This window comes from Acanthaster planci, linkage group LG01 (assembly GCF_054643075.1).
Source record: "Acanthaster planci isolate LZ-2023a linkage group LG01, COTS_SCS, whole genome shotgun sequence".
NCBI lineage: Eukaryota > Metazoa > Echinodermata > Asteroidea > Valvatida > Acanthasteridae > Acanthaster > Acanthaster planci.
In genome coordinates this window covers 20,853,275-20,881,232 of record NC_141777.1, presented here as the reverse complement: position 1 = coordinate 20,881,232, position 27,958 = coordinate 20,853,275, and the positions used below count along the sequence as shown (strand labels likewise).

The 27,958-nt window shown below is 39.2% G+C and overlaps 1 protein-coding gene across 3 annotated transcripts; it reads right to left on the bottom strand.

Moving 5' to 3' along the window:
- Positions 1-57: 57 nt before the first annotated feature.
- LOC110989729 (putative tubulin polyglutamylase ttll-15) lies at positions 58-27,729 on the bottom strand. 3 transcript variants are annotated; one of them, XM_022254309.2, is made up of 13 exons: positions 27,528-27,729; positions 19,212-19,477; positions 17,544-17,699; positions 16,976-17,095; positions 16,256-16,331; positions 15,429-15,667; positions 14,951-15,029; positions 13,145-13,253; positions 12,526-12,592; positions 11,697-11,824; positions 6,638-6,734; positions 4,981-5,094; positions 58-2,371 (listed from the first exon to the last, which is right to left on the bottom strand). In XM_022254309.2, the coding sequence occupies exons 2-13, from the start codon at positions 19,467-19,469 to the stop codon at positions 2,252-2,254; spliced, it is 1,563 nt and encodes a 520-aa protein (XP_022110001.1). In that variant the 5' UTR covers positions 19,470-19,477; positions 27,528-27,729; the 3' UTR covers positions 58-2,251. The 3 variants fall into 3 exon arrangements, 2 of the variants coding, with proteins under 2 accessions (XP_022110001.1, XP_022110000.1); XM_022254308.2 differs by having other exon boundaries at positions 27,532-27,729; XR_015428166.1 differs by having other exon boundaries at positions 2,337-2,371; positions 4,981-5,389; positions 27,532-27,729.
- Positions 27,730-27,958: the final 229 nt, after the last annotated feature.

Genomic DNA, 27,958 nt, shown 5'->3' with positions numbered 1-27,958 from the left:
TGCGTTATTAATGAAGCACATTTGTACAACTAAACAAAATGAGCACCAAACCAAAAATACACTGCACATGTATTATGTCGATTGACATTTATTACACATTTACTGTTCATTTCATTTCTCTTTAAATGTACATGACTCGTCTTTGTCCAGTTGCAAAACAGATATTTCAAAACATAGTACTATAACCAGATATATTTCTAAAAATGCACCAAAATTTCACCATTTAAATCAAAAGAAAACTAAGAAAACATTTGCACTGATGACACACAACACACTGAATACATTCTGAAGTCCCCTCCCCCTCCCATTAAAAAAGGGTCTAATTTGAGTCAGCCTCTACTTGTCAAATTGACATTTTGCATACATGTATTATTAAAGTTGAGGGTTGGAATTGACTAGCATGCCTTCAAAATTGTGAAACTGACCTGTATTAACTCAGTCAAGTATTTTCCTATATCCGAAAATAAACTTACATCTCTCAAAAAATTTCCACGAGGGGAGAGGAACTTTTGGAAAGGGGAAGGGGGCTCTTCCAGTAAACTCTTCTATTGCGGAGGCTTGAAAGTTAGAGTGTGGGAGGAAGTTAACAGCTTCAAGTCCACTTTCTCAAGATAAAAACTGTTTGCAAGGATAACTTTTTTTAGAACTGTTTGACAAAATTATCAAGGCATGAACTTACTGTTACAAAATGTGTGTACTGATGAAACAAAAACACTGGATTTTTAAAGTTTCGTTTGGCAAGAACAATCCTTGAAGGGATTTGGAGAGAAACTATAGCATGAAACAAATACTGCTCTTTTGCTATAGCACCAAGTCATTTCCAAACACATTGAAAAAGGCTGCCTTTGGACAGTGGAACCACGAGGAGTTGGGATGACTCAGTTGCCACAGTGTAGTTAACATAAATTATACATGCATTTAAATATATTTCACAAGTACATATCTTTAAAACGGCAATGGCAGTGTTTGCTCTCCCCAAATAAGCTTCCTCTTTGGATTTGTGGTGGTAACATATTTTTAATGTCTCTCTGCAAAGCCAAGTACCTAACTTTTTAAGCTTTAATCATTTAAAAACACAAATATATTTCCTGAAAATTAATGTGCTCATTTTTACATATTTTATGGGCTGGGGCACTAGGAAAAAACATGTACAGCAGCTTCCCCAAGGGTGTTAAAAAGAAACTAAGTATACTAAAACAAACATTTAATAGGGGAAAAAGAGCAAACTGTTCAAACTTCATGAGTTAATCAGCTCTTTACAGAACTACATTCACACATACATTTATAGAGTGATGGTGGCAACACAACCTTTATGACTTACTAAAAACAAAATTACTACAACCTGGAACCCTTAGAGAGGCCTGTAAATGATATTGTGCATATAGTTTTACATTAACTTTGCATTGTAAGTTTACAACCTAACACTACTACTGCATAATAACAGGGGTGAGATTGACCAATGATAAAAATAGCTGAAAACAGCTGAAAAAGGCATAAAGAAGCTGAACTGTGGAAAGTTCTTATATTTTTGCACATAGCCAGTGAGAAAAAAAGCTGAAATCCAAAACAAAAAAAGCTGAAATCAGTTAAAAAAATGAGAAATCTCACCCCTGTAACAACAAAGCTCATCTAGTGGAAACAAATTATACTGCCTCTAACATTGATGCAAGGCTAATAAGTGTACCCCTGCCATGCGCAGGCACAGCAAATAATGGATTATGTAATGTTAGACAAAGCCGCACAAGCTAATGACTTTAATATCTACTACCCTTAACTGAACCATTCCCATGTTAAAAAAAAATTCTCTAGTGATAACAAAATTAACTCAAGAACACCTTACTCTAGCCTTCCAGAGTTTCAGTGTAAACGTCTTATTTTTCTACAAAAATTAAACACAATTACAAGATCATGTGCATTTATAATACTGTTACAGACCAAAGTCACTGAGTCCATGGGCAAAATGTGCATAGTACTCAAGTACATTATATGCACACATATAGACAAATTTGAAAATACTCATTAGGTTTGTTATTACATTTTGAGTTGTGAAAGACTTTATTTGGATATTTCCTACACTTTTAGCCAGAGTATCAGTCTGCCTTAGATTACTATTTCTAAAATAAGGGATCTGTTTCTGACCACCAGCCTCTGAAGGAAGGCAAGAGGTGTGCGGTGGAGCCTACACAAAAGAGCGAGTCATCACCTTGTAATAAGCCATTTATCAGAACTACACAAATGATTCACAGTACTGTCATGTGCACCAGTACACATCCTCTATGCACTTGGCTCGGAACCACTCCCTCAGGATGCGGTTCCTCGGGGTCAGGTCTGAATCTCTGCTCCTGTGGTACGTCCGTGCCTCTTCTTGTGTCTGCAGAGGGAAACAGCAACAGACCACATTACCATTTGGACAGACTTTCCATAGCGACAGAGAAACGCAGAAAGTATCACTGATCAGTTCAAGCCAATACGAAGTCATATGGAAATACTTTATTACAACTAATGCAAGCAAAGACACAGTCACGACGATTGGATAGGGTTCAAATTAAAGACTGTCTGTGTTGAGTTGCCAGAGCAGACCCATACATGTAAATATGCATGCTTGCATGACAGCAGTACAATGATGTCCCTCTCGCTTTTATCGCACCCCCCTTTTGTTCATATTCTCCTCATCATGAGTAAAAAGTGACACCCAATGGTGTCCACACACCTCTTCCGTAACTGTCTGCATCTTGCATGCCGTCAGTGTTTGTTACAACCACATGGAAACTACATGTAGGTTTACTGACGGGAGGGAGAATTCTACCCTAAATATGGTATCCACTATGTGTAAACTGGGTACATGGAGCATATACCGCTCAGTCCTCTAAGCCACTTGCTGCCGGGGAACCCTGTTTTGAGCACCATGGGTTTATACGTAGAGCTGGTCCATGTAACAAAAGACAGTACTCAGAACAAAAGACCTGCTGCCGGGATTTGCCATCATTTTTTGGGTTATATATAACAGGGTTTGCCCTTACCCAACGTATATAATAAGCACTATATGCTCAGTGCTTGGCCGAGAGCTTGCGAAAAAACCTCATAAGCTTACTTGGGTGGGACTCGAGCCCACGACCTCATGCTTACTAGTGCAGATGTCTTAACCACTCGACCACCGAGCTTGCCGGGGTAGGCTGGCCGGTCCGAGTCAAATGAAGCAGCGGGTACCGCGAACTATTTTCAAGATGTAATTTAAATTTAATTTAAATACATCTTGAAAATCATTTTTTGGCTTGCATTATTCGAAGGTAATCCGTCACTTTTTCTAAACAGTATACCACTGTTTTCGGCACAGCGCACCCGCAGATTAGCACCGCGGGCAAAAGTGATCCAGGGCCCCATTGATGAGCAACACAGCACCGCTGCATGCTAATCCAGCCGCGTTTGAAAAGACGCTACTTGCATTCACTGGGGACGAAGAAAATTACGCAATACTTCACAATTCTGGGATCTCTTTACAGGGTGGCAGCAGGCCTGGCTGAAATACTCAAGAGTCAATGAAGGTTGCCTGCCTGCTTAGAGTAGCACCAAACAGTCACTCGTGTGGAGTTTAAACGTCAATTAAATGATGAATTTTTGAAGAATTTTGAAAACTGAAAATCTTGAAAATCTCCCATATGTGTGCACTGCATTTTTAAAAGCACCCTGCAAGCAAGTGGTTAATAAGAATGCCAACGTGGTGAGTACTTAGGGGGTTCAAGAGAGTCAAGCAATGAAGTACATTGTAATCTTAACCTTTCTATGTAACCTGATATTCTTCTTCAAAATATGCAAACTACTGACATCATTTTGTGTTTATAAAGGTATTCAGAAGTACCCTTTATTTTTCAAAACATAAAATTTGTCAATGTTCTTCCAGACAACTGAGGGTGCTGATGCTTTGATGTCCGTCAGGAAAGGCACTGCTTATTTTATAGATTTTTCTATTAAATTGGTGAAACCAAAATTTGCTCATTGGAAGTATTTCTGAGAGTTGCTCATTGGTTCATGGTCATGAACTTACACAACAATGAATCATCAAAAGACAAGGAAATTGACGCCTGCAAAATCTGAAAAATTCCAGTATTTGTCTGAGTACAAATCACTGTAACATTAAGGTTATCTTCACAAGATGACTTTTGCACATACATATATGAAAATACTCATTACAATAAAACGAAAAATGGCCCCGGAATGCCCTTTCAAATAGCAAAACAAACATAAAACGTAATTATCAAAGAGAAACGAAGGTGTCTTTTCAAAGGATACATTAAATAAATTGCATAGCAAAGACCCTTAACTGGAACTGGGTTGCTTTTAAAAATTTGAAGTGACAAAGCACAGCACATATTTTTTGCATGCAAAGAATACCTTTACAGTAATTAATCTTATTCCACCGAGCACACTGTTGTTTCCCTTTGCAGGAAAATCATATCATTTCCACATGAAATCACTTTTTCTTCCAAATGGCAACAATAGTGTGCTTTGTTGACTGAGATAAATTACCACACGTATAAAGGTATTCTTTGCATGCATAAAATGAAGATGTACATGTATTCTGTTGTCACTTTCAGCAACTGATTCATGGCAAATAATGCCTTGCTTTCAGAGAGGTTGTTTAGATCTTGGGTAAGGAATGCCCCAAAACGAGATTTGGTAGCTGCCATTTCTTTTAGTGAGTTATGGCCAGTTATTTCTAGCAGCCCAAAATTGTAGTGCCTGCATTTACAGTGTAGGTCATTTTGGGTCGTACACATGAATTTTAAGAAGGAGTTTTGCAATTGGCCTTTCGTCTGAAGTTCTGATGAATGTGCATTTTTCAGTATTTAAAATGTTTATAATAATTCCCATCTTAACAAATCATTACTGCACAAACTATGCATTCAGTGAGTTTACATACAACTCCTAATTTATCAAAAGGACATATTGCTGTACAAAAATTAAGTTTGTCTCCTGCCTTACCATTGGTTCTGGGTAGACTCTGCGAGTGCTCTGGCGGTGTGTGTGTTCAAGATAGGCCTCTTCCAACATGGTGATCTGATCTGGAACCAAGCATCTAAAACACAGCTCACATTCCTGACAACACGCAACAATTATTGTTCACGTCAATTTGTAGTTTGCATCAACCCTTAAAAAAACCTTCAACAATATTTTGGCTAGAAACTTGGTTCACTGTAACCACAAACAGCAGTAGATGACAAGAAGCCAGACCATCCAACAGGCCAACCATGCCCATAGCCTTGGAGTCGCAGCCTGCCATTCACTACAGGGATCCAACAGTGACTATTGGGAAGAGCTCAACTTCTCTCAGGATGAGCACTTGTACTGCACCTCTTGACTGCTTAATGCAACAAGATCGTCCAAAATACATCTTGAAAAAAAAAAAAGATTGTCCGAGTCTGTAAACCTGTTCCACCCTGTTGAGCTCATATTCCACTTACAATGAATCAATTCATGACCATAACTGACCAATGGCAGATTTAAGTCCACACTTTTATTTATTTTTTTTGGGGGGGGAGAGGGATTTGGGAATTTCTTTTATGGCCTTTGTGAGGAATCCATGTAAGTCTAATTTGGGGCTTTTTATCCACTTTAGGAAGGATAGGAGCTGCACTAGTCCCCCAATGGCCTTTCTGTCATTATAATTAAAAGTTGTTTGGAGGGGAAGGAATTGACTATTTTATCCTCCCCCCCATTTTCTGGATCCACTGATCCACTGTAACTGACCTCCCTTGAAAATCTCTATGTGCATGTAATGAAGGTGTACTTTTCAGACCTGTTTTTTTGTAAGGCTCCTTTAGATAGGACAAAGCTTGCACTCGAAAATGCCCAGGGCTCTGTAGATAAGAATGTCTGTACTATTTGAAAGCTCACATGAAAACTGTGCAATTAATCATTCAAGTGTCACAAAGCAAGGAAATTAACCATGCAAATGGTCCACTAACTGGCGTACACTCTTTGCATTGGTTGGAAGGTCCTCGAACTATCAAAATCAATGGGCCAATCTTGAGACATAACCATGTGTCGGAAATTGGTCAATGGTCAATACATGGTCACCTCTCGAACTTGCCTCGTGCATTAGACCGGCAGATTATTTTTTTTAGCACTGGAATGACATCAGTGTATCTTGCGTAAGGTAAAGTTACAGGTTGGGTTGTACACACACATACTTTTTTAAACTCAGTATACTGGGGGAGCCTTGAATGAGGTCTGAAGGACACAATCTACAGTCCATTTACAAGTAAACCCTAAGCATACTAACAGAGATCACTTTCAGTGGGATTTTGATGCAGTGAGCAGTGAACAAAAGGTTTTTAATTTAAGCTGTTGGATTCTGTCAAGTTCAGCAGGCTTCACACTTTTTCTGTTGTTGGATTCTGTCTGATTTGGCAGAGTGCCTGAAAAAACCCGAAAGGGGTTAATATATTCCACAATTTCAGGAAGGTAAGACTAGTCTCCTCTCAAGACTAGAAATGTTACTATTTTCCCCAAGGAAAGGGCAGGTTCTACCGGTATCTGCAAACTGTTGTATAAAAAAAACACAAGTGTACACCAAAAATACATTAGCCACACAGTCCTACAATTGTGAACTTTTATATTGACTACAATAGTCACTTACGCTTGAAATGCATGTTGCGCACTTTGGGCTGCCGCAGATGTCTGATCTTACAAGAATACGCTTTTCGCTGACCTGCATGGCTTGAGCATCCTGTGAACTGTGTGTAATCAATGAACAAAAAAGGAACATGATTAGTGATACTCAATACTATGGCTGTGTCCGGATTACTTGGCTGTGGCTCAGAATGACATGAGTCTCTGCTTATGGCTGCAGCCACCTCCCAAAGAGTCTCGTGTAATTTGAAGGCCTCACTGAGAAACATAAATGCACATATCCAGGCAAAGGCCTTTTTCTTCAACCACCACCAGCTTGCTGATGTGTAACGATGCTGAGATTTCTAGCTGTGTTGTAACACAGAGGATGTTTCAACATGTTCTGTCAAATTCTGACTGCTACATGTATATTGGTGATGTCTTTACATCTACGTACTTGTTCCCATTGTTGAGTAAATCTGTGTTTGTACACTAACAAAAGTTAAAACTACTCAATGGAGAATGAGCATGTGTGGAGCCCTCAAGCGGCCACAGGTCATAGCCAGGCATTGTAGCTTCATGTAATATTGCTCTGTGACATTGTCTCAGAGTTTCCAAAAATTGACAAGGCAAATAATTTCAAAAAAATCTTGAAAAAAACACACACCAAGGGTCAGCATTTGTAAAATCCAACTTTATAAAGAACTGGTTACAGGTATCTTGTTGTTTTTAAATGTTAGCATAATTGTCAGCTAAAAATAAAAATTGAGCTTGGGAAAAGTTCTTTGTGGAATAATGCCACTGGGCAATTGGTTAATTATAAGATTCAAATTAATTCTCAACATGCTCTGAACAAATTAAAATGAACCAGGACCAGGTGATTATAATGGACACTATGGCCACAAGGGTTGAAACCAAGACATGAATTGTTCGTACAACGACCATGAGTGAATTAGAATATATTTACTTTCTTCGTGGTGTGTAGTTTTCTGTGGCGTTATTGTTCAGGTGTTACGTAACAGGTGATTGGAGCATAGGATTGGTGGCGTGATCTTTCATTCATGTCAGTCATGACACCGGAGCAACACTGCAATTATTTCTTAAATTTGATACATATATGTTTTCTTCCAGAGAGATTAAAGATGTGATCTCCTGTGCCTTGGAAGACGTTGGTGAAGAGTCTAGAGTGAAGCCTACACTGCAGAAGTTAATCTACATTGCTGAAACAAGTCCGTATGGATGGGCCACTGTTTAAGAGTATGAGGCCTACGAGGTTGCCGATGACAAGAATGACAACAAGATAACCGGGGCCAAAGACAGGGCTGGGCTTGTAATGTCAAGCAGAAGAAGATGGTGGTATTGGAGCAGGCCAAGAAGTTCAAGTGTGACCAAGGGTCAGTGACTGATGGCGGTCGTCAGTCTTTTCGTTGACCTAGTCAAGTCCTACCCTTTGGTCAAACCTACGGTGGAACATAGGCAGGTAGATCATGCTTCAAATGCGGCAGCTTCACCCACTGGAAGGCCACATCCTAAACGTAGAGCAGGCAGTGCAGCCTCCACCTCCACTGCAACACAATAAAGTTACAGGTTATGTAGCGAGAGTCATGACAAAAGAGCTTCATGGGTGCATAGAATCTAGGTTGTCATGGGCTGGTACAGTAGTCCTTTCCACAGATGCTACGGATGAATTCATTTTTTGGAGAAGTAACATGGCAAAACTGAACAGGTGTACTGTAGGTCCTCATGCTAATTGTTTATGTATTGTATGTACAGACGCTAGTTGCACAGGATTTGCTGACTATATAGTAGACATGGCCAATACTCTATCCCATAGTTTATGGGATGAGAGTGAAACTCAGAAGAGTAGTACATGTACATCATGGAGAGAGCTTAAAGCTGTTGAGCTGGTCTTGAAAGCTCTAGCCCATAAACTGTCCTGCCGAGAGACTAAGTGGTTCACAGATAACAAAGCTGTAGAGAAGATCTCTGTATGCGGCAGTATGAGGAGTGAACTCGGAGAGTCATCTTTAAGTATTTGCAAGGCGTGCCTAGAGTACAATACATGCATTCAGTTGGATATGAAATGGATTCCCTGTTCAAAAAAAGGAAAAAGCGGACAAGCACAGTTGTATCATAGACAATAATGACTGGAGCATTTCAAGTGAAGTTTACCATTGTTTTAATGCTTTGTGGGGACCGATTCTATTGACAGATTCACCTCTTCTTATAACACCAAGTTATAGCATTTTCATTCGAGATTTTGGAACCCAGATGGGGAAAATATAATGTGCCAGTAGTATAAGAAAACTGTGGAGCACTGATGATAGGTACACACCGTAATGTAGGGGAAAAGTAAGAAACAAGAGTGCCACCGGTTTGGTCATGTGCCGAATTTTTGGCCCCAATGGGTCTTTATTGGAGCTGTGGGGGACTGGTGGTTTGAAAGCAGAAAAATCTACATTCAAACTGCCTGGCGTCAATGTTTCAATCCGGAATATGATGTGCTGTTCTGTCACCAAGCATGGAGCGTCTGTTGTTGTCATGGTTAGCACACACATGCGCATGTCGTTACAAGCGTGTGGTGCTTTGAAGCGGCACGCTACAGCGTGCCCTGTGAGTTGACTTTGGACGCTTCGCAGGTGCTTGGTGAATCGGTCAGCCAAGCACTGTTTTGTTTCACCGATGTAATGGACACTGCATTGTTGGCAGGAGATACAATACACGAGGTTGGCTAAAGTACACGTGAATTGTCCTCTGGGGGTGTAACTGCCTTTGGGGCCATCAACCGTGGGGCATTGTGGATAAACCTGCAAGTATTACAGTGAGGATGATTGCAGGCTACAGTGCTGATGTTGCTTTGGGATGACCGAACGGACTAAGTCCCTCCAATCGATCAGTTACGTCGGAAGGCAACAAGGGGAGTTGAGTCTTCGATCGCTGAAGATGTTGCTGGTCACGGAATCGGTACGGAACATATGAAAGAACTTTGTGATGATATCCCAGACTCGCAGATTAAATGTCATGACCAAAGGGATGTGTTTGCTAGTACATGTACATGTATGTGTGTATATGCTGGTGAAAATATAGATGCATTTACCCTTGACTGGAGCAGTGAAAACAATTGGCTTGTTCCTCCAATTTCCTTAATCCCAAATGTGTACTTCACATGTCAGATACCAAAGCTGTTGGAACTTTGATATGAACATGTTGATTTATGGCACCATTCTGGTCCCTGCTTTTCCCAGGTGGTTGTAATCCAATTAGACCAGTGGAGGTTATTTACAAGATCCTCGCATTCCCGGAATTAATTATCTCTGGGAGAGGTGGTAATTAAGAGCTCATACAAAATACTGTCAGAAGATACTAGCAAATAAGATTACATTTTAATTGCTGAGCATATTGCATGGCTTAATATATTAATTAAAGACCTTAATAACAAGGATGTGATTCCTTATAAATGTACCTATTAGTACACGTTTACAGCACAGGTAATATTCAGTACAGGAGTTTGGGATCAGATAAGAGGCAGCCAGAGAGCAGCAGTCATGCTAAATGCAAGGGCCAGCTCTACTGTCTGACTGTCACAGTAGATGGGTTGATTGGGCATGTACATGTAAATATAGGACAGGATCATGTCCTGCTAATCCATTTGATTTTGCTCTTTATTTGGTTCATTTGACATGCAAATGTTCCAATTCTCCTGCCCCCATCATTGAAACAGTAGTAACTACTGGTATCTCTTTGGCACATGTAAATTAGCTGGTGTTAATGATATTACTTCGTCTTCCATAGTGTTCTTTACAGCAGATGGGGATAAAAGATCTCTTACAAAGCCAGCAACTAAAAAAGAACCGATAACAGATATTCTCAAACAAATGGTGCTGTACATATTCGTATGTACATGTATATTGGAGAAAATGGCCATATGTTAGCTAATTTACTGAATCTGAGAACTGTCACCATGTGTTTATAAGCATATTCAGGCTTCTTCCGTTTCAATGGACTTTTTCAGATAAAACTTGCACATAGAGAGTTGACTCCCGATGGTTTGAACTTGTTAATACCAACCAGTAAACCTGACGTATACAGAAATGGCAGGTCAGTTGTCATTAGCAGTACCAATTCTTGTTAATTATTGTCCTGTGGAAATGCTTAAATCCTAGATTTCTCTTGCTGACGACCCAGATCAGTGCATTTTCCAAAACCTGTCAGAGGTGAAAGCAGGTTACAAGCTCAGAGTAAGGGAGTTGATTTTAGATTGGATTAAACCTTTTGTAGATGACACTTTACCTTTCAGTGTTCACACATGTATCCTCATATCGGGGGGTGCTACAGTTGCAGCCAATGCTGGAGTCCCTGATCGCTTATTCAAGCGTCACGGCAGATGGAAATCACAAAGTGCCAAGGACAGTTACATTCACGACTCCACTTCTAGTCTGTTTACGGTTTCTAAAGCCCTGGCAATGTAGTCAGTACTCATATCCTCAGGTTGATACCAAATCCTGGTAGTTTATTGTGTACGCTTCCTTTATAGTTTTATAATGTACATGTAAATATAAACTTAGAAGAGCTTTTTCATTCTGTTGGTTTATATCAATTAAGATCTAATGGTAATGAGGCATGCATGTAGTGTGTCTGACACTAAGATTTACTGCCTCAGGACGTTTCTCATCCTCATTAAAAGAAAACAAAAATTAAACAAAAAAAGTGTGGGTGAATTTTTCGTAGCTGGCAGTATACCAGTTGCCTTCTGAAAGAGTTTGATTTATGTATTAGTGAGGTAATGGTAACAACCGAGTTATGTAATTAGTGCTCGTAGGCTACCGATGCCCAAATACACTGACAAAAACTGGGTTTTTAATGTTTTATTTCGTGTCAGCGGTTTTAGTTTGTTATGAAATAGTGTTTAAGGAAGAACACAAATTTCTTGTGATTTGTGTGCTTCAAAACAAGCTTTTATTTCTATAAATAACCTTCAAGAGGAATTTTGCAAAAAAGTTAATCATTTTATTGGGGAATTTATTGTATGCAGCTTTCAACCTCAAAGTTGGATTTGAACAAATGTGTGTTTCCATATAGGCACTCACCTGTCTTTAATCTTATCCTTCACATTCCTGGCTATTCCCACCACACTCAATATGTTGTAAATCACATGCTCGTACATGTACTTGTTTGGCAAAAAGTGGTTGGAAGAAAGGTTGGGCGACATATTCACCTGGCATCAATCAAAACAAAATACAAGACAACGTGTGAAGTAATTGATTGAAATTGAAGAGTAAACTGCACATATGAAATGCAAGTGAATCAAGATGTAGCTCCAGAGGCTAGAGTTTTATTGTCAGTTTTCTTGACATGCAACAACTGTGAAAACAGCTAAATGGACAGATACCAGTATTTGGCTAGAGACACCAGCCAGTTACTGGGTTCGAACCATCTGATCCCTAGTAAAAACTGTAACCATGGGAGTAAGTTCTCCCAAAATGCATAAAAACAGAGATGGGTACTTCCAGAAATCATGGGTCCATTTTTTTGGTGTCCCTGTCACATCTGACATTATTTTTAAGTTCAGAACATAGTTTCTAATTTCCAAGAGTGATAAATTAATGCCAATTACCTGCCCAACAAATAGTAATAGTTTGAAATCAATTCCGGTGATAGTTTCATGTAAAACAACAAAGCTCAGATGCAAAGGTCACACTTTTGGACCCCTAATTCTGGAATTACCCAGGCATCACTCTTTTTTGAAATTTTGAATTTTGAATCCAGTTTTCAGGAATAAAACATCCAATGGCACTTTGTAAAAATTGAAAAGTGAATGCAAAAAGTAAATATCAGAGCAAGATATTAGTCACATCATCAATAGTTTGTCATGAACAGAAAAGACTGTGAAAGCAATAAAGTAGAATTCCAACTTACCTCCATTAAAAAGAGTTTGAGCTTCTCATCCAAAACAAAGTCAAACCGCATCAACTCAAAAAAGGTACTACAATTATAAAGAAACAGTCAAAATGACACCAAAACTACATGCACATGTACATGATTCAAATGTATGTAAAATGTGAGGTCAGGAATTTTTACATCATTTCTGATGAAACTAAAATTAGCCACTTTCATATCAAGACAGATCTCCAAATAAGAATGTCCATACAAATCACTCATTTCCTTGTATTGCATCACATATTCTATTAGCATGATGAATAACATATTCATCTTGGAGATAACGTAGGAAGCTGTCAGCAGCAATACAGCTGCCAATGAATTAGAATTGATATTGTGGCGAAACAAATCGGAAACTAAGAAAGATAATATAAACACATGTGGAGAATTATAAGCAATTTTAAGCACAGTTTTGCCTGATAACAGTTGTTTCAAACAATTCACAATAGGTTTGATTCACTGATGAAAATAAAATAGAGATAAACCAGAGAGATGAATCAAGCAATTTCTATTTCCAAATGAAAAAAAGTTGTGATTAAATGTGAATAAATTTTGAAAAATACGAAAAAGTAAGTTACCCTGGTAAAAGCAAACTTACTTTTTGTGCTTGAATTTATTAAGGCTTTTTAAAAGCTGGGGGTATTTGTTGAGAAACACACTTCTGATGGCACTGTAGACCTGCGGGTAGATCTGGGATGAATCCAATCCTAGAAATACAACAAAAATGGTACTGGTACGTTAATGGAAGGCAAAATGCCATTTCATTATGGTGAACATGTAGAAGTAACATTCTTGTATCTTTCTTTAAAATACCAGAATACATATCAAAGACTTGAGCTTGAATTAAAGCCATGAAATATCTGCAACGTTTGCAAGAACTTGGATTTGAATAGGGTGAAAAAAGTTGCCCTTTAACCACTTCCTGCCGGGGACTCCGGAATCGGAGATGTATGGTTTATATGCGTGGCCGGGGTCTCCGAACTTGGACAAAGGAAACAGGCCCCTGCAACAAAAGACCGTACTCCGAACAAAAGACCAGGCTGCTGGGCAGTACCGGTACTTTTCACTCTCAAAAGTGGTGATAATCCAGCCTTCTTTTGAAACCGTATACCAGGGTTTGGGGCATTGAGAGCGAGCGGATTACCACCAGGGACAAAAGCACTCCACCATCGCAGCGATGAGCCACACAGTACCGCTGCACGCTAATCTGGCCAATATTGAAAAGAGGTCAGCAGTGCACTGAGCCAGGTTCGTGAACAAAAGACAGTTATACAACACCGCACAATCTGGGCTCTGTTTACAAGGCTGCTGGCCTGGCTGAAATACTCAGGCGTCAATGAAGGTCACCTGTCAACTTAGAGCAGTGCCTAAAGATTAATTGGTGCCGCTATAAATGACCGTTAAATGAAATGATGAATTTTTGACGGATTTTGAAAACGGAAAAAATGATAGTAATGCCGGCCCAGCATCATCAACATTGAAAAATGCCCCGGCATGAAGTGCATGTAGTTAAACAAATTTACAAGGTCATTGTGTGGAATTGAGGAATGTTTGGTGACACTGGGACACTTTGTAGATGAAGGGCCACTCACTGGATTTTAACGCTGCTGCTTATAATGCGGCTATTGACCTTTCTTCTGGTTATCAAACTTGATAAAGATGTAGTGTCCCTGTCATATCCACAAACAGATACTCTTTAAAAAACCGTGCCCAATAATTTCAAAATACTGTGGAACATTCTGGAACGACTAGGATGTTACAAATAACAAATGAGTTATCTGAGTGAACCCCTAGGCCTGGAAAAAATATCCACATGTCACTGAACATTCAACTACGTGGAATGACCATGAATATGTACATGCAAAGCCCTCACTGATTTCTGATGGTCAATTTATACATGACATTCTTAGCTTCCAACATTTTCATTTGTCGTTTCTGATATTTTTCTTTTGGCCATGAGGGATTTTCAGTGCTATGAGGCCATCATAAGACATTCATGCAACTGAGTTTCGTGTACAAAGTGAACGATGACAAAGGAATACTTTTGGTCAGTTCAGTAGAATAGCTTATGATTTGAATTCAGGCCGGAGGTAGTGTGTTGGTCTTGGAGTGTCTTGTGATGGTCTTAATTCAGGGATCTAAACTACAACACTTGTAATTGGACAACCCTGCTTTCAGTCACGAACTAAGTGTAATACATAAAATCTTTTATGCTGTTACTGGGGCAAATGTAAGTCAATGCATCAACTTCATTAAATCACTCATATTGCGCATTGCAGGTTATAACAAGTTATGGATCTGATTTCAAGCATTATGTTGCCTGGGACTTTCTCAAAAGAGGCTCAGATCCTCAATAAAATTGTTTCCTTTCTTTCCTTTCCAGGAGAAGGTCTGGGAAACATACCTTGGGATCTGATGTATGAGTTCAAGGATTCCCTGAACGAATAATGCTGTTCATTGTACAGTTTTTCAAAGGAAGGCATCTGTGTAAAAAGCAACAAAATGCATTTGAATTACCTGGTTTTTACAACCCCCTAAAAGGAACAAAAAAGTGAAATAAAGTATTCAGTATTTTTCAATTTCATTATTCAAGTACATATAATGCATTTGGAATTGTTTAAAGCTAACAAGCATACCATACAATGTACAAATTTTTCCAACTTTTATTGCAAACCACAGGAATATTTGTTGACTTCAACTTCAGGAGAAATATGAAATCTTTATGAAGAGTTTTATCCAGTTGCTATCCAACTTAAAAAACATAACAGGCAAACTCAAGGGCCTTTCTTTTCTTAAAAATAGTGAAATTGAGAAGAGCAGTCATAATATTAATATTAATATACTTTGTAGTAATCCTTCTTTGATTTCTTCATTTTCTGTACCTGCCACATCGGAGTGTAATCATCACCAATTACATATTTGTCTACGACATTGTAGTCTATTGGGTGATAATCCTTGGAACAGAAACGGACAAGTGTCTCGTCGTCAACTATGTAGATTCGCAGAGGGTCAACAGAGGTCACCACGATGTACACACCAATATCGAACTTACGGCCGTCTATAAGGAAAGGCTTGTCAATAAACTCCTGAATGAAGCTGTTAGCTGCACTGAGGTCCAACTCTAAAATAAATGAAGGAAATTTGAAATATAATATTAAAAAGATGGTGCAGTGAATCCTCAGTTAGCCTTGCAAAGCCTTTGGGAGTTTTTCAGTAATGTCTTATCATCATTTGGATACCAACTTTCTGAAAATTGGACACCAGGTTCTTGCAAAATACTCATATTTGGGAGACCGGCCAAACAAAGTTTCCACTTTTCCCAGTGACAGGCTGGAGTCTGTGAACTACAGATCATCATAACAAAACCCTATGACCAAGTGAATTGAAACTTCACAGCTGTACTCATGAGTGCATTAACATGGATGTCAAGTTTCACGAAAATCAGCCCTGTTTTTGTAACAGTTTGAGGGACAACTGAATGTTACGCTAAGATAAAGGGCCAGCCCTGAAAAAGTTCTGACACTTGGTCTCAGAGGTCACCTTGTATGCTTGCCATCATCTGTGCACATTCTTTCGAAAACTGGCAGACCCGGCACCCTATGAGAATATGCTATATCTTTGCACATTGACTTCTAAGCTATCATCAGTACATTCACTTATTTCACAACCCCACACTCCCTTAGCCCTCCAGGTCCCCCCTCCAACTCACCTGATATAGGCTTGACCTTTATGCCCCTGTGTGCATTGCTCTTCTGCACCCACAGCTTGTCAGGGTTTTTAGATGCCTTGGAAAAACACAGAAGAAAAACAATAAATTACAGGACGGTAATAAAATTGAGAGCCGCACAGAGACTCTTGGAAAGACGACAAGACTGCTCTTTTTTTCAAAGCTGGTTTTCTCTAAAAGTAGTCTTGACCATGGCGATGTTTCCCCTCGTCTTTCTCGCATTGTCTTTTCAGACTGGAGTGGGCTACAAGTATAAATGGGGTATCACGGGAAAGCCCATTCCTTTCTCTTTATTCTATGCATACATGTATCTCAAAAGTCATAAATGGGGATCTTTCCTCAATGTGCCATGGCAGGTACATTTGGTCTGGCGTGGAAATAAACTGTGATTGGGAACTGGCTGGCATTTAGGTACATGTAGATAAGACTTGAAGCTACGCATGGTGGAAGTACTAAATTAGGTTAGGCTTGCAGTTGCACTGTGTACGAGAAAATTTCTCTTTTATGAGTGTTTGGTTCTGAGAAGAACCGATGGTGAACACTCGATGTTCCAACAGTATACAAAAAGAGCATACTGTTCGTAACGTTTGAGTGTTCACCATCTGTTCTTCTCATTTTCTTGTACATAGTGCAACTGCAAGCCTAACCTAATTTAGTATTTTAATATTTTTTTCAGAAGAAAACTTTTAACTTGGTCCTCACCCATGCTTTGAACTCCTCACTCTGTTGAGGTAGTTTAAAAGCTTTAGGAACAAAGTCAATGCTGGAAGTGGCTAAGTGGACCTTCTGTGTGATGAAGCCAGTACCTGGGAAATGGTTTAACTAGAAAACGAATATCCGGGATGAAAATTAATTCACATTGGAAAGAGACAAAAGTTGCTAGTTACAATCTTAAAAAAGCTGTGCTTTTCTGGACCTTCTCACAGCCTCATGGGAGGGGTTGATTTCTGCCCCTAAGATCTCAGCTGAGCCACGCCGATCTTTTTGAAACTTGGCATGAATGTGTACATCTGTGCAGTTTTCAATTCAACATAGCCTTTTGTGGTTGTGGTCAATTACAATTCATAGCCTCATAAATGTCAGTGAATTGAGCACACCAATGAGTAAAGTTATCACTCTTGGCTGACTTATAAGGGCAAACAAACAAAATGTCTGAAAATTTGGGTGCTGTTCAAACATTAATGACAGTTCCTCTACTGATACAGAATTTGTTCAACTGGGTAATCATCTCACCTTCATTGAGGAATTTCATGATATGTGGCACACGTACCTTTTGGTGCGGTTTCATTTTGCCTATTTCCATGGCCAGCTCTGTGAAGGGGTAATCATGCGCCCACAGGACATCCCAATCGGAGTCGGGGCCCCCTCTCCTGTAGCCAATCCGCTCAAAGACTCGCAGTATGTGATCCAGGTAGCCAGACTCGATCTGTTGAGGTTGGGGAAAGAATAGTTGATAACTTATCTGGTTCAGAGTTTTGGGGGTCGGTACATGCATTTGTCAACAATAATTGGACCTCGAAATCAACCAAAATTCAAAATGGCCTGAAGGGCATGGAACAGATGGCATGACATCAAACTGATGGAGTTGGAGGAGTAAGAAAAATTGCTCACAAAAACACTTCCAGAATGAGGATCAATATACATGTATATGTGTAACTATTTAATACTAGAGAGACATTAGACTGGGTACATAAAGACCCGTTTGAAAAAAATTCTGTATGTGTAGTCTCAAAAGAAATGTGGTTAATGTGGACCTCAATGCACAAAGTTATAAATGCATTAATATTGTCAACATAAACACAACCACCAAATTTTTATGAGGACTAAACATGATGGTAACGGTTGTAAACAAGACACCAAAATGTGACATACAGTAGAAATACTGGCGGATTAAAAAGTCTGTAATAACTGCTATAGATGTTGTTTGATTTTTTTCGTGTTGTGTTTGATGTTATGCCTTCTGAATGCTAATACATGTACGTACATGTATACAGTTGAATAACTGACAGATCGTGTATTTTGCAAAGTCAACATAGTTTATGGTAACATTTGTAAGATGTGGTGTCCTGAGTGGTTACTGGTATGCATGCTGATGCTGCTTTATCACTGCCAAAAGTTTTAGTTTGCCCAGTTGCCCCAATCGATTAAAAATGATCCATCTGTGAATTTAGAACGGCCGAGGAATCTGCAACTGTTGCCATAAATTAAATTTGTAAACTTTTCTCACCATGATTGCAATCGCGTCCTGTTCGTTACGAGCGTGCGTTGTGTATCGCATCAAGCCTACACTTGCTGATGTGTTCCAGTTAAACCACATAAACATAGCCTCGTACTCAGTATGTACGGGCAACATGCACATGAAACGTTTCCTAAAACAGGGAACAAGGAGGGGTCGAAACCTTTGTCATACATGTTGGTACAGCTGTTACATGCATGACTGTCGAAATGTTCAATTTGTAATCCAAGGAAATCTGAGTCAATCCACTGCCATTGCATGATATTTTTTCATCAGACGCCCAGTGTAAGAACTTGCATGTACAGACACCATATTACCATTCTGATCTGTTTATTTGGTAAACTGCATGTGTGAGTTTACAGACCAATTTTTGGACGGTGACATGACAATGTACGAAAGTTGCTCGGTGTTCTGTTTATACCCAAAACAGTTTTTCTCATCTAGATGTCATGCATTTGTAGCTCATACTGTATATATACACATGAACATGTGCAATACATGCAAATATACATACATGTATAATTGGCAAAAATAGTTAAAGTTCCTGTAATTCATTCAAGTGAAAGAATTTTATGCAGGCCTACATTTGTCAGTGTGATATATACATGTACATGTGCACATACATGTGTTGTAAAGCAAATGTATTTCCGTTTAGTGGGGCCCTGTGGGTATTAGACAGGAATACACTGTATGTCTGCTAACCCGTTTTGCATGCAGCCACAGGATTGGCTTAGCCTCCTCTCCAGATGTGCCGATCCCTTCCACACTGGAGTGGAACCCACTGAGGTGTGTCTCCTGCATTGTGCGCAGCTGGTAGATGTTCCAGACAGTGACCAGAATGCCCAGGAGTAGCACAGCAATGACAACCAGCAGGACCCGCAAAGTAAACTTGGCATGGATGGGCAGGTACAGAGGGGTGTGGACTCCCCGGGTTGATCCTGACCACAGTTGACCCTTCATCTGTGTTGCTAATACACGGGAAAGAAAAAAATGCATAAGTTTGGGCCAGCTCCATTCTGGTGTTAATTAAGAAACTAATCTCCTTAGGTATCCTTGACCCAAAACTACATGTACATGTAATAGTACATGTAGGTCTACAAAACACTGGCAAACCAACGTGCATGTACATGTATGCATTTCTATGATCTTTGGAAGCACGTGGCCGCTAGTACTAAAACCCTTGAAATTGCATCTTTTGGTTTCAATTAACCTGATTTAAAATTTTTGTTTTATAATTTTAACCCATATTTTGATGCTTTTTATGCTAATGCTTATTTGCATATTCATGAGCAAAACTATGACATCATCCAAGGCACTGAATCTCAATTTTGCACTGATCTGTGCCCTCACTTGACCATAAATGCCTGGTCAATGTTTTATGTGTGAAAAAGTACACCAGTCAGTTCACGTAACTCAAAAAAGATGTCAAACAGTCTTTATGGAAGAAGAATACAGAGGTACACAAAATGTGATTCTAAGAAAACTTTATTTCCTGGATCCTTTAACAATTCAGGAATAAATCCTAGTAGGGTGGTGGTCAATGTCTCCTTCTATCTACACACACACACAATGAAAAATTGGCAATGTCTTGGCAACAGAATCATGAGAACAGGGCTAGGTTTCGGCATGAACAACAATTATTCACTAATCACCCAGCAAGGCAAGATTCACAGCGCAATTTACATGAAGGAGGATACTCTTTATCTTCTGTCCCAGGCTCCTAGACCTGGCACCACTTGCCAGCTTTAGCACAGGGAACTTCACACACATGTACTGTACATACAATGCACAGTACTACCACAGTGTATTTGATTTGGAAGGCTATAAATGTACTCAGACTGCTAAATCATTACAGCTGTCAAGATGTAATCTTTAGTTTCTGATACATGTACATGTACTTAGTTTGTGTGTGGTTGAGTAAAAGTCAAGAAAAAAGGTGAATTTTTCAAGGTAAAATACCCTCCTGGGTCAAGTTATTGCTTGGAAAATACAGTACCGGTATATAAATGGTAAATGTATTAAAAAAACTTTCTGAATAATGCACATACATGTATCTGATAAATCTTTAGAAAACCTTGTGCTTTCCCAGAAACTGTTTTTGGTGCAAAATCAAGCATGTGGATGTTGACAATTTGCAGCCTAAAACAGATAAGAAAAGGATGCCAAACTCATCAGATGGCATTGTCCTCCATCACATACACAGGGTTCTGCCCAGGATGGTTTTCGTGCCGGCAGGACTATCTAAGCGGAGCGCCACGATCGGTTGGCGCGGAGCGCACCAGAAAATTTTTGGAATCTAAAAGCCCCCAGATGGCCGGAAACAGTACTTTCTGGGTGTTTTCAGCTGTGTATACACAGCCTAGAATTACGGATCTCATGTCTGAAATTTCTGAAATTTAATAAAAAAATTGAAAATTTGTAATTTTGGTCAACTAGGATGAGTTGATAATTTTAGACGGGCAATTGAATTAGAAAAAAAAGAGTAGAAATAAATATTGATTTTATTCTGTAAATCCCTTAAATATTGAATTAATTTCCATCTCTATGATGCCCATAATTTTTCATTGCTATTCAAATCATTTTTCATTTTTTTTGAGTGTTGAAAATAAGGCGAAACATGCAAAATCTTGGCGAAATATTTTCCTTATTTTCTTTGTACGAAAGTTCGTACAGTATGCATATGGGATAACGACATTCATAAATGTGTGCAGGGATTTTCTAAACAGTCATTTTAAAGTCTACATGAACATAATGTAGATTGGCCATTTGCTTTTCTGACACATCTGGCCATGTGTCACGTGCATACTGAGCGTGTGTATCTTGCCATATGGAACTCGTTTACGGAAAAGGCAAAATCATGCTGTTACTTTTGAATAAAAAAATTGCGGAGTTAATATTTTCACCGTGGGATAAACAACAATTAACGAATGCGGTGCGATCGTTGGTTTAAAAAAAGGTCACAGTGATCGTTTTATGCAACATCAAGCAGAAAATATATGCACCGAATGTTGCTAACCGTCACGGTCGATTGTCAGTTTTGCAAGTACATGTAAAATTGTTTTTCTGCCAGATTTTTCAGTGTTTAAACGAAGTGTGAATGGGGTCATTTGCAATTTTGTCTTTCTGAAAGTTAAGCCAAATTTTCTTTTCAAGTTGGAACTGGGTAAAATGCGGAACTGGACAAAAACGCTGTACATCATGGAGAGGGGGTTTTCCGATCTTCGCGCACTGAGAGCGTTGCATATGCAAGCCTATGTGTGGCCTTCCAACCAATGGAAAGATTCGTTACGCACTGTACACGTGCATTGCGCGTAACAAAGCCTCCTATTGGTTCATGTTAATATTTGGTCCAGATATGTTGCATATGCACGTCGTGGGTGCGCAGACGATATGCATGGCAGTGCGAAGTGAAATTTACGAAGAAATTTTACGGTTTCTTCACGATCTTCATATCTTCATGATCGATCCCTCGACCAAGATGCTATTTTATTTGGGTTCTTATCGAGAATACGTGCCGGTCGGAAAAGTTGATTTGGCAGATTGTGGCGATCGGCAATTCTGCGTGCCGGTCGGGCCCGACCGGCGCCGACCGGCAGCGGCAGATCCCTGCATATACATGCAGTATATGAGAGGTACATGTACTGTACATATATGTGACACATGTAGTAGGGTATATGTACAGTACATGTCCGTGAGCAGTAACGAGTGTCCATGAATCCTGCATGTACTGTACATGTATAAAGTATTTAAACAGTACCAGTTTGGGGGATTTACTCAAAAAGGAGGAATATCCGAGGAGTATAATATATGTATTTTGCAAAACAAAATGGGCATTTCCGTGTAAAAAGGGAAAATGGACTCAATTTTTTTTTCATTGAGTTTTTAATGTGGTTGTATTTTTGCAATAGCATATTGACTAAAGCTATGGAAAAGGTCCTTAACTAGTCTTTGCTGGCTTTTTAACTTGAAAATTCACCTTTTAAACATTATGTCTGTAATTATTTAGTTTTGACAAATCAAAAGAGCTACAGGTATTACACATTCCTCCTAAACAACTCCATTTTAATTTGTATGCTGAGTTAAAATTTGAATATAGTTTCAGGAGAGCATTTCCTCTTTACATTTTATGACAAACCTTCCCTTTCTATTCTAGCTTTTTCAGTATACCAAAACCCCAGGGGTATTGAGTTTGTCAATTATAAACCTCCTCCTTCAGTGTGCAACAAACCAAATTATAACACCACCAACCCTGGGTTATCTGCCTAAGATAATATACACATGTATCTGGCACTGAAAGCTGGTAACACAAGTCACATGTAACGGAGTCACAGCATTAAGCGGTAGGGTAACACGAGTCACAATTTAAACTGCAGTAGTTGCAGTGCTTATTATCTTTTCATTAGTGCCAACTGTTTTTTCAAGTTTACTGGCATTTTAAATAGAGAGCAGCAGATAACCTTTTCATAATTCCATACACAAGTTCCAGTTAGTTTTGTAACATTCCTCATTTACATGTACATATGTACATGTCGGCAGAAAACAAAAGATTCGCATCTGTCTTCATCTATCTGAAATAAAGGTAAGTACGTACATGTAACTTTCTCACAAAATCATATCAATAGGGGTGAAAAGTAAAGTACCGGTAATGTACATGTACAAGTAAAACTTTGCCCGACGTGAAAGTAAATAATGAGGGGAAGAAGAGGTACAAATTGATCCAATTGTAGAATTTGGACAAATGAAATGCATGCAATTCTGTGTAGAATGACCTCCACAGCTATTGCAATGCATGTACATGTAATTAGCCAGATTACACACAATGTAGCATATACTGGTAAATTTTTCTCCTATTTTAGCCTCATTTTTCTCTTTCTACATTTCATGTGCCATACATGTACATGTACTAGGCCTAAAGCTTGTATAGTTGACAATATTACTTACTACATGTAGCACTTGGCATACAGTACAAGTACATGTACCTGTATTGCTGAATGGCGTTGTAGTAAAATGGTTATGGACCAATTTTTTTCATAAACCACACATAAAGTGATTTAAGAGCTAATTGTTTTCCACAACCTGGCAGAAGTGCCTGCAGGGTCACCTTTGATAATTTGTATCCCGCAACATTATACATTTTTACTAGTGCCAAATAAACCAAGGAATCAATGTGTCAGCGCATGAAATGCTCAAATTGGTATATACTTCACATATAAAATTACAAGGACATACATGTACATGTTTGTACTACATGTATTTTAATAATTTGAAAGGTACATGTATCATTAATTGCCTTTCATTTTTATAAAATAACCATAAGGAATGTCACAAAATTTTACTAAAACTGTTTCTGTAAGGCTCTCACAGCAGCAGAAAGACAGCGAAAAAGACATGAAAAGCTTTCAGAATGAGATGAGTGGAAAAAGTTGTGAGCTGAAGAAGGCAAAGGAACAAACCTAACAAAAGCTAAACGGAACAGGCTGAAAAATTCTCAGTCAACCATCGTGGCCATTACAATTTCTTGTCGTGAAGTGTGTTTGATCAACCATATGTGGTAATGCGGCATTCATTCAAAATGACATTTACCGGTACATGTACTGTATGTTGGTTTTGGACGGCACCACATGTCAATTCTTCAAAGTAATTCTTTTATCGTTTATGATATGAAATTCTTATAATTGTTAACTTAGCAACTGTTTGTCTTCTCAACTGCAAACCTGAAAGCACTGTTGCACTGGTGCTAATGTGTACATAATATAGGTTAATCTTGAGGTAACGCGAGTCATGGTAATGTCACATCAATTATTTACGTGTTTTCCTAAACTGGTTGGGAAATGCATGTACATGTATCATTTTAGGTGATGTAGAAATGGTATTGAGTTGTGAGTTTCTGATAACTACTCATTGTTTCCTCCAATTCATGGTTTGAGGAGAAATTTGATTTAAACCTAAACCAATTTGACTGCTTTCCTTTTTGCATAACGCAAGTCATGGTATAGTTACAATGCAATAAAAGCATTGTCATCTATTGAAATCTTTTTTTTTATTTTTATTTTATACCAAGTGTCATTAAGTACATTTACATGTACCTTCACATAGTAAATGGAATTTTTAATTGCTACATTTCAGTATGTGTTTGGTTATAAAAGTTTCAAAATGAACTAAAATGTTACGCAAGTCACCGTGGAAATGCCCAAGTACATGTACATGCCAAAAGCCTGCATTTGTTTACTGCTTGGATTACAAACATTACATGAAATTTTGCAGGATTGCAGGGTGGCAAAATTTAAAAATAAAACTCTAAAGTACCATTTTCCCCCTAAAATTACATGTACATGTAACTTATGCAGGTGGGAGAAGAAAAAATGAATTTAATATAATAGAAACCATCTTTTTAATTCCTTGTTTTCCCTAACATTGCATTCTTTATAGCAAACTTATAACAAATGTTGGCCTACTGTACGTGTAAGTGACATGACGTAAGAAACAAGATTCTTGTTCAAAATGGGAGTGAATTGGAACGTGCACTTCCCACTCTAAATTTTTAGTACATAAAGGATACGAAGATATAAAATAAGTGTTTGTGCACAGTGCACATGTGGACCTGTAAACATGTCAGTAATCTGGTGATAGTACGTACATGTACATGTACATGTACATAGCATTACACTGAATCTACAGAACTGTCTTAGCATGCTTAGTCTTGGCTAACACACTGTAACATGCTAAATAAACCTTGTAATTTACATGTACATGTAGCTTATGTTACTAAAAAACATACCATGCATGTACATGTCTGGGGCAGCGCGGACATCCGGGATTCTCGCAAAATGACAGCTACTTCACCAGTGAAAACAGAAACCACTGTGACGTACATGTATGCACGCACCAGCGAGTCCTAGGATCGGGTTACACAATCTTTTCTTTGATCAGTCCGTAAGCATGCACTCTTGTGAAACTCCCAGATGTCTGCATGCACTGCCCCATGGTCAGCCGGTCAATAATTTCACCACCTTCAGGTATTGTCAAGTCCGATTGATTTTCACGGTATGCCTAAGCATGGAGGAAGGTGGCGTAAGTCACAAAGGGACCTGCCGGTTGTACCATGAAGAAAGAAGAATGTTCTTATTCCTCCATGGTTATACGGTCACACACGTTACACATTAAACATTAGGCCTAAACACCCTAAATAGGCTAAGTTGTTAGTTTATTTATCATTTTAATTGATCATTATTTTTTAACAATAATAATGATACATTTAGAATTGTACGCATAGTCAATTGGTCTTCATAAAATGCTGATGTCAAAGAAAATAAGGTGAGTTGCCAGTTACAAACCACTCAGGCCTTTAATATCTGTATGCACGTGGTTTATGTAACGCCACACATTTTACACATACGTACATACATACATGTACATTGCACACCATGCATACTACTACTAGTCTACGTACATGTACTGTACATGTAAAGGTATGTACATGTCCAGTACCTACATGTACGTGTAGGCCGGGATCAGGTCAACTCGGACCCAAACCAACTCGGACCCATTCCAACTCGGACCCATGCCAACTCGGACCCAGGACCAACTCGGACCCACGCCAACTCGGACCCAATACTAACTCGGACCCACGACCATCTCGGACCCACAACCAACTCAGACCCACGTCAACTCGGACCCACGCCATTTCGGACCCACCTCGAGTCAACTCGGACCCACTGAGTCTTACGGTTGCATTACACCAAATACGCGCCCGTAGACCGAAATAGCGCCGACTTTTGAACCTCGGGAAGAGGTTGGCCTTCATTTTTTCTCGCTGGAAATTCAAGATAATTTTTTTTCCACTTGAAATTCAAGATTATGGCCAGATTGATCACTTTTCGTTTCAATTTTATGAACTTTTTTATTCGCCTTTTCCAAAGATACCCCCTAATCAGTAGTAGTAAAACTATGCGTTCAGCTCTGAATGTAGCCGCCTGCCTCTATCCAAAATAGGTCCGCATTGTGGGGCGTTTTGTGAAAGAAATACTCTGAACCGGAAACTATTAATCCCAAATTCGGGATTTATATAAATAATTCTATGATCCCTCGTGATTATGGCACTATTAAAGGTCAATGTTCGTGACATTGGTGTATATCTGCAGTATCTGTTGTATGTATGCAGTATCTCTCATGTACATCAGAAGGCCTATCTGTGGCTTTTTATTGCAACAAAAACTTTGGGGGCTGTTTGGTGAAAGTTCATTCGATTTCTGTTGGTGATCTAGAGTGCCAAAAAAAAAAAACTTCGGAGAAAGGGCGTCAATGATTTGGTACTGTCAATCACACTCCAAAAGCTGCTCCCATTGGTTGTCCCAAGCTCCCACTCCCCGATCATAGGGTTTCAAGAATGGAAGGTGACAAAATCAGTCTTTGTGGTTAATCATGGCGGTACCTCGGAAGCTAATAACCGATTAAGATTCCAGATTACAAGCGGCAAATAAGACATCAAAGGAAATGTGCCTCCATAAAAATACGACGCTTGTCGGTTACTTATCACTTGTTCCAAGACATCACTGATATCAAATCTAGTCCTGTACGGTTTTTAACCACCATGCCTGTTCAAACTCGAAAACGGAGAAATTCTGGGAATCCTGTGCCACTGTTTCCCCGCATAATGTGTAGAGAGGACGTTAAATCTCGGCAGCATGCAGTGCAAAAGTGTCATTTACCAAATGCTTAAATGTAAAAGTGGACAAAATAAAAATTTTCAACAAGTTAATCACGCTCCTTGGGTTGGGTCCGAGTTGACTCATGGTGGGTCCTAGTTGGTCGTGGGTCCGAGTTAGTATTGGGTCCGAGTTGGTTGTGGGTCCGAGATGGTCGTGGGTCCGGGTTAGTATTGGGTCCGAGATGGCGTGGGTCCGAGTTGGTCCTGGGTCCGAGTTGGCATGGGTCCGAGTTGGTATGGGTCCGAGTTGGTTTGGGTCCGAGTTGACTCGAAACCTGTAGGCCTACCACGTATTCCAGAAATGTACTCACTTACTTTACTGTAATTTGTGTAAATATTGTGTCAAAGTCGAAGACTGGACAACCACAGTAATAAGGCCAGCAATACACCAGTTTACATGATGAGCATACTGTCTAAGAGCATGGACTGAAGGATGTTCTTATCCCTCCATGACATTAAGACTAAGACCAAGAGGAAGGAAACAGCACGCGTCAAAGTAGTCGAACCAAAAATAGTAGAAATACCGCCCTCCTGTGGTGAAAGTCTGGCTTGACGTAGTTACGGGTGCAGTCCACTAACTCAAGCAATAATTTCCCCAGGGTCATTAGCATTAAAAGTGCTCCCACAGTATCTTTCGAAAAAGGGGATTGTTTGGCCCCCAAAATGGTGAGATTGTGTAAATCTTTGCCAGGATCGAAACCCTGGTTCTTTGGGCTTCCATCTGAGGGCGGAAGAGATAAAA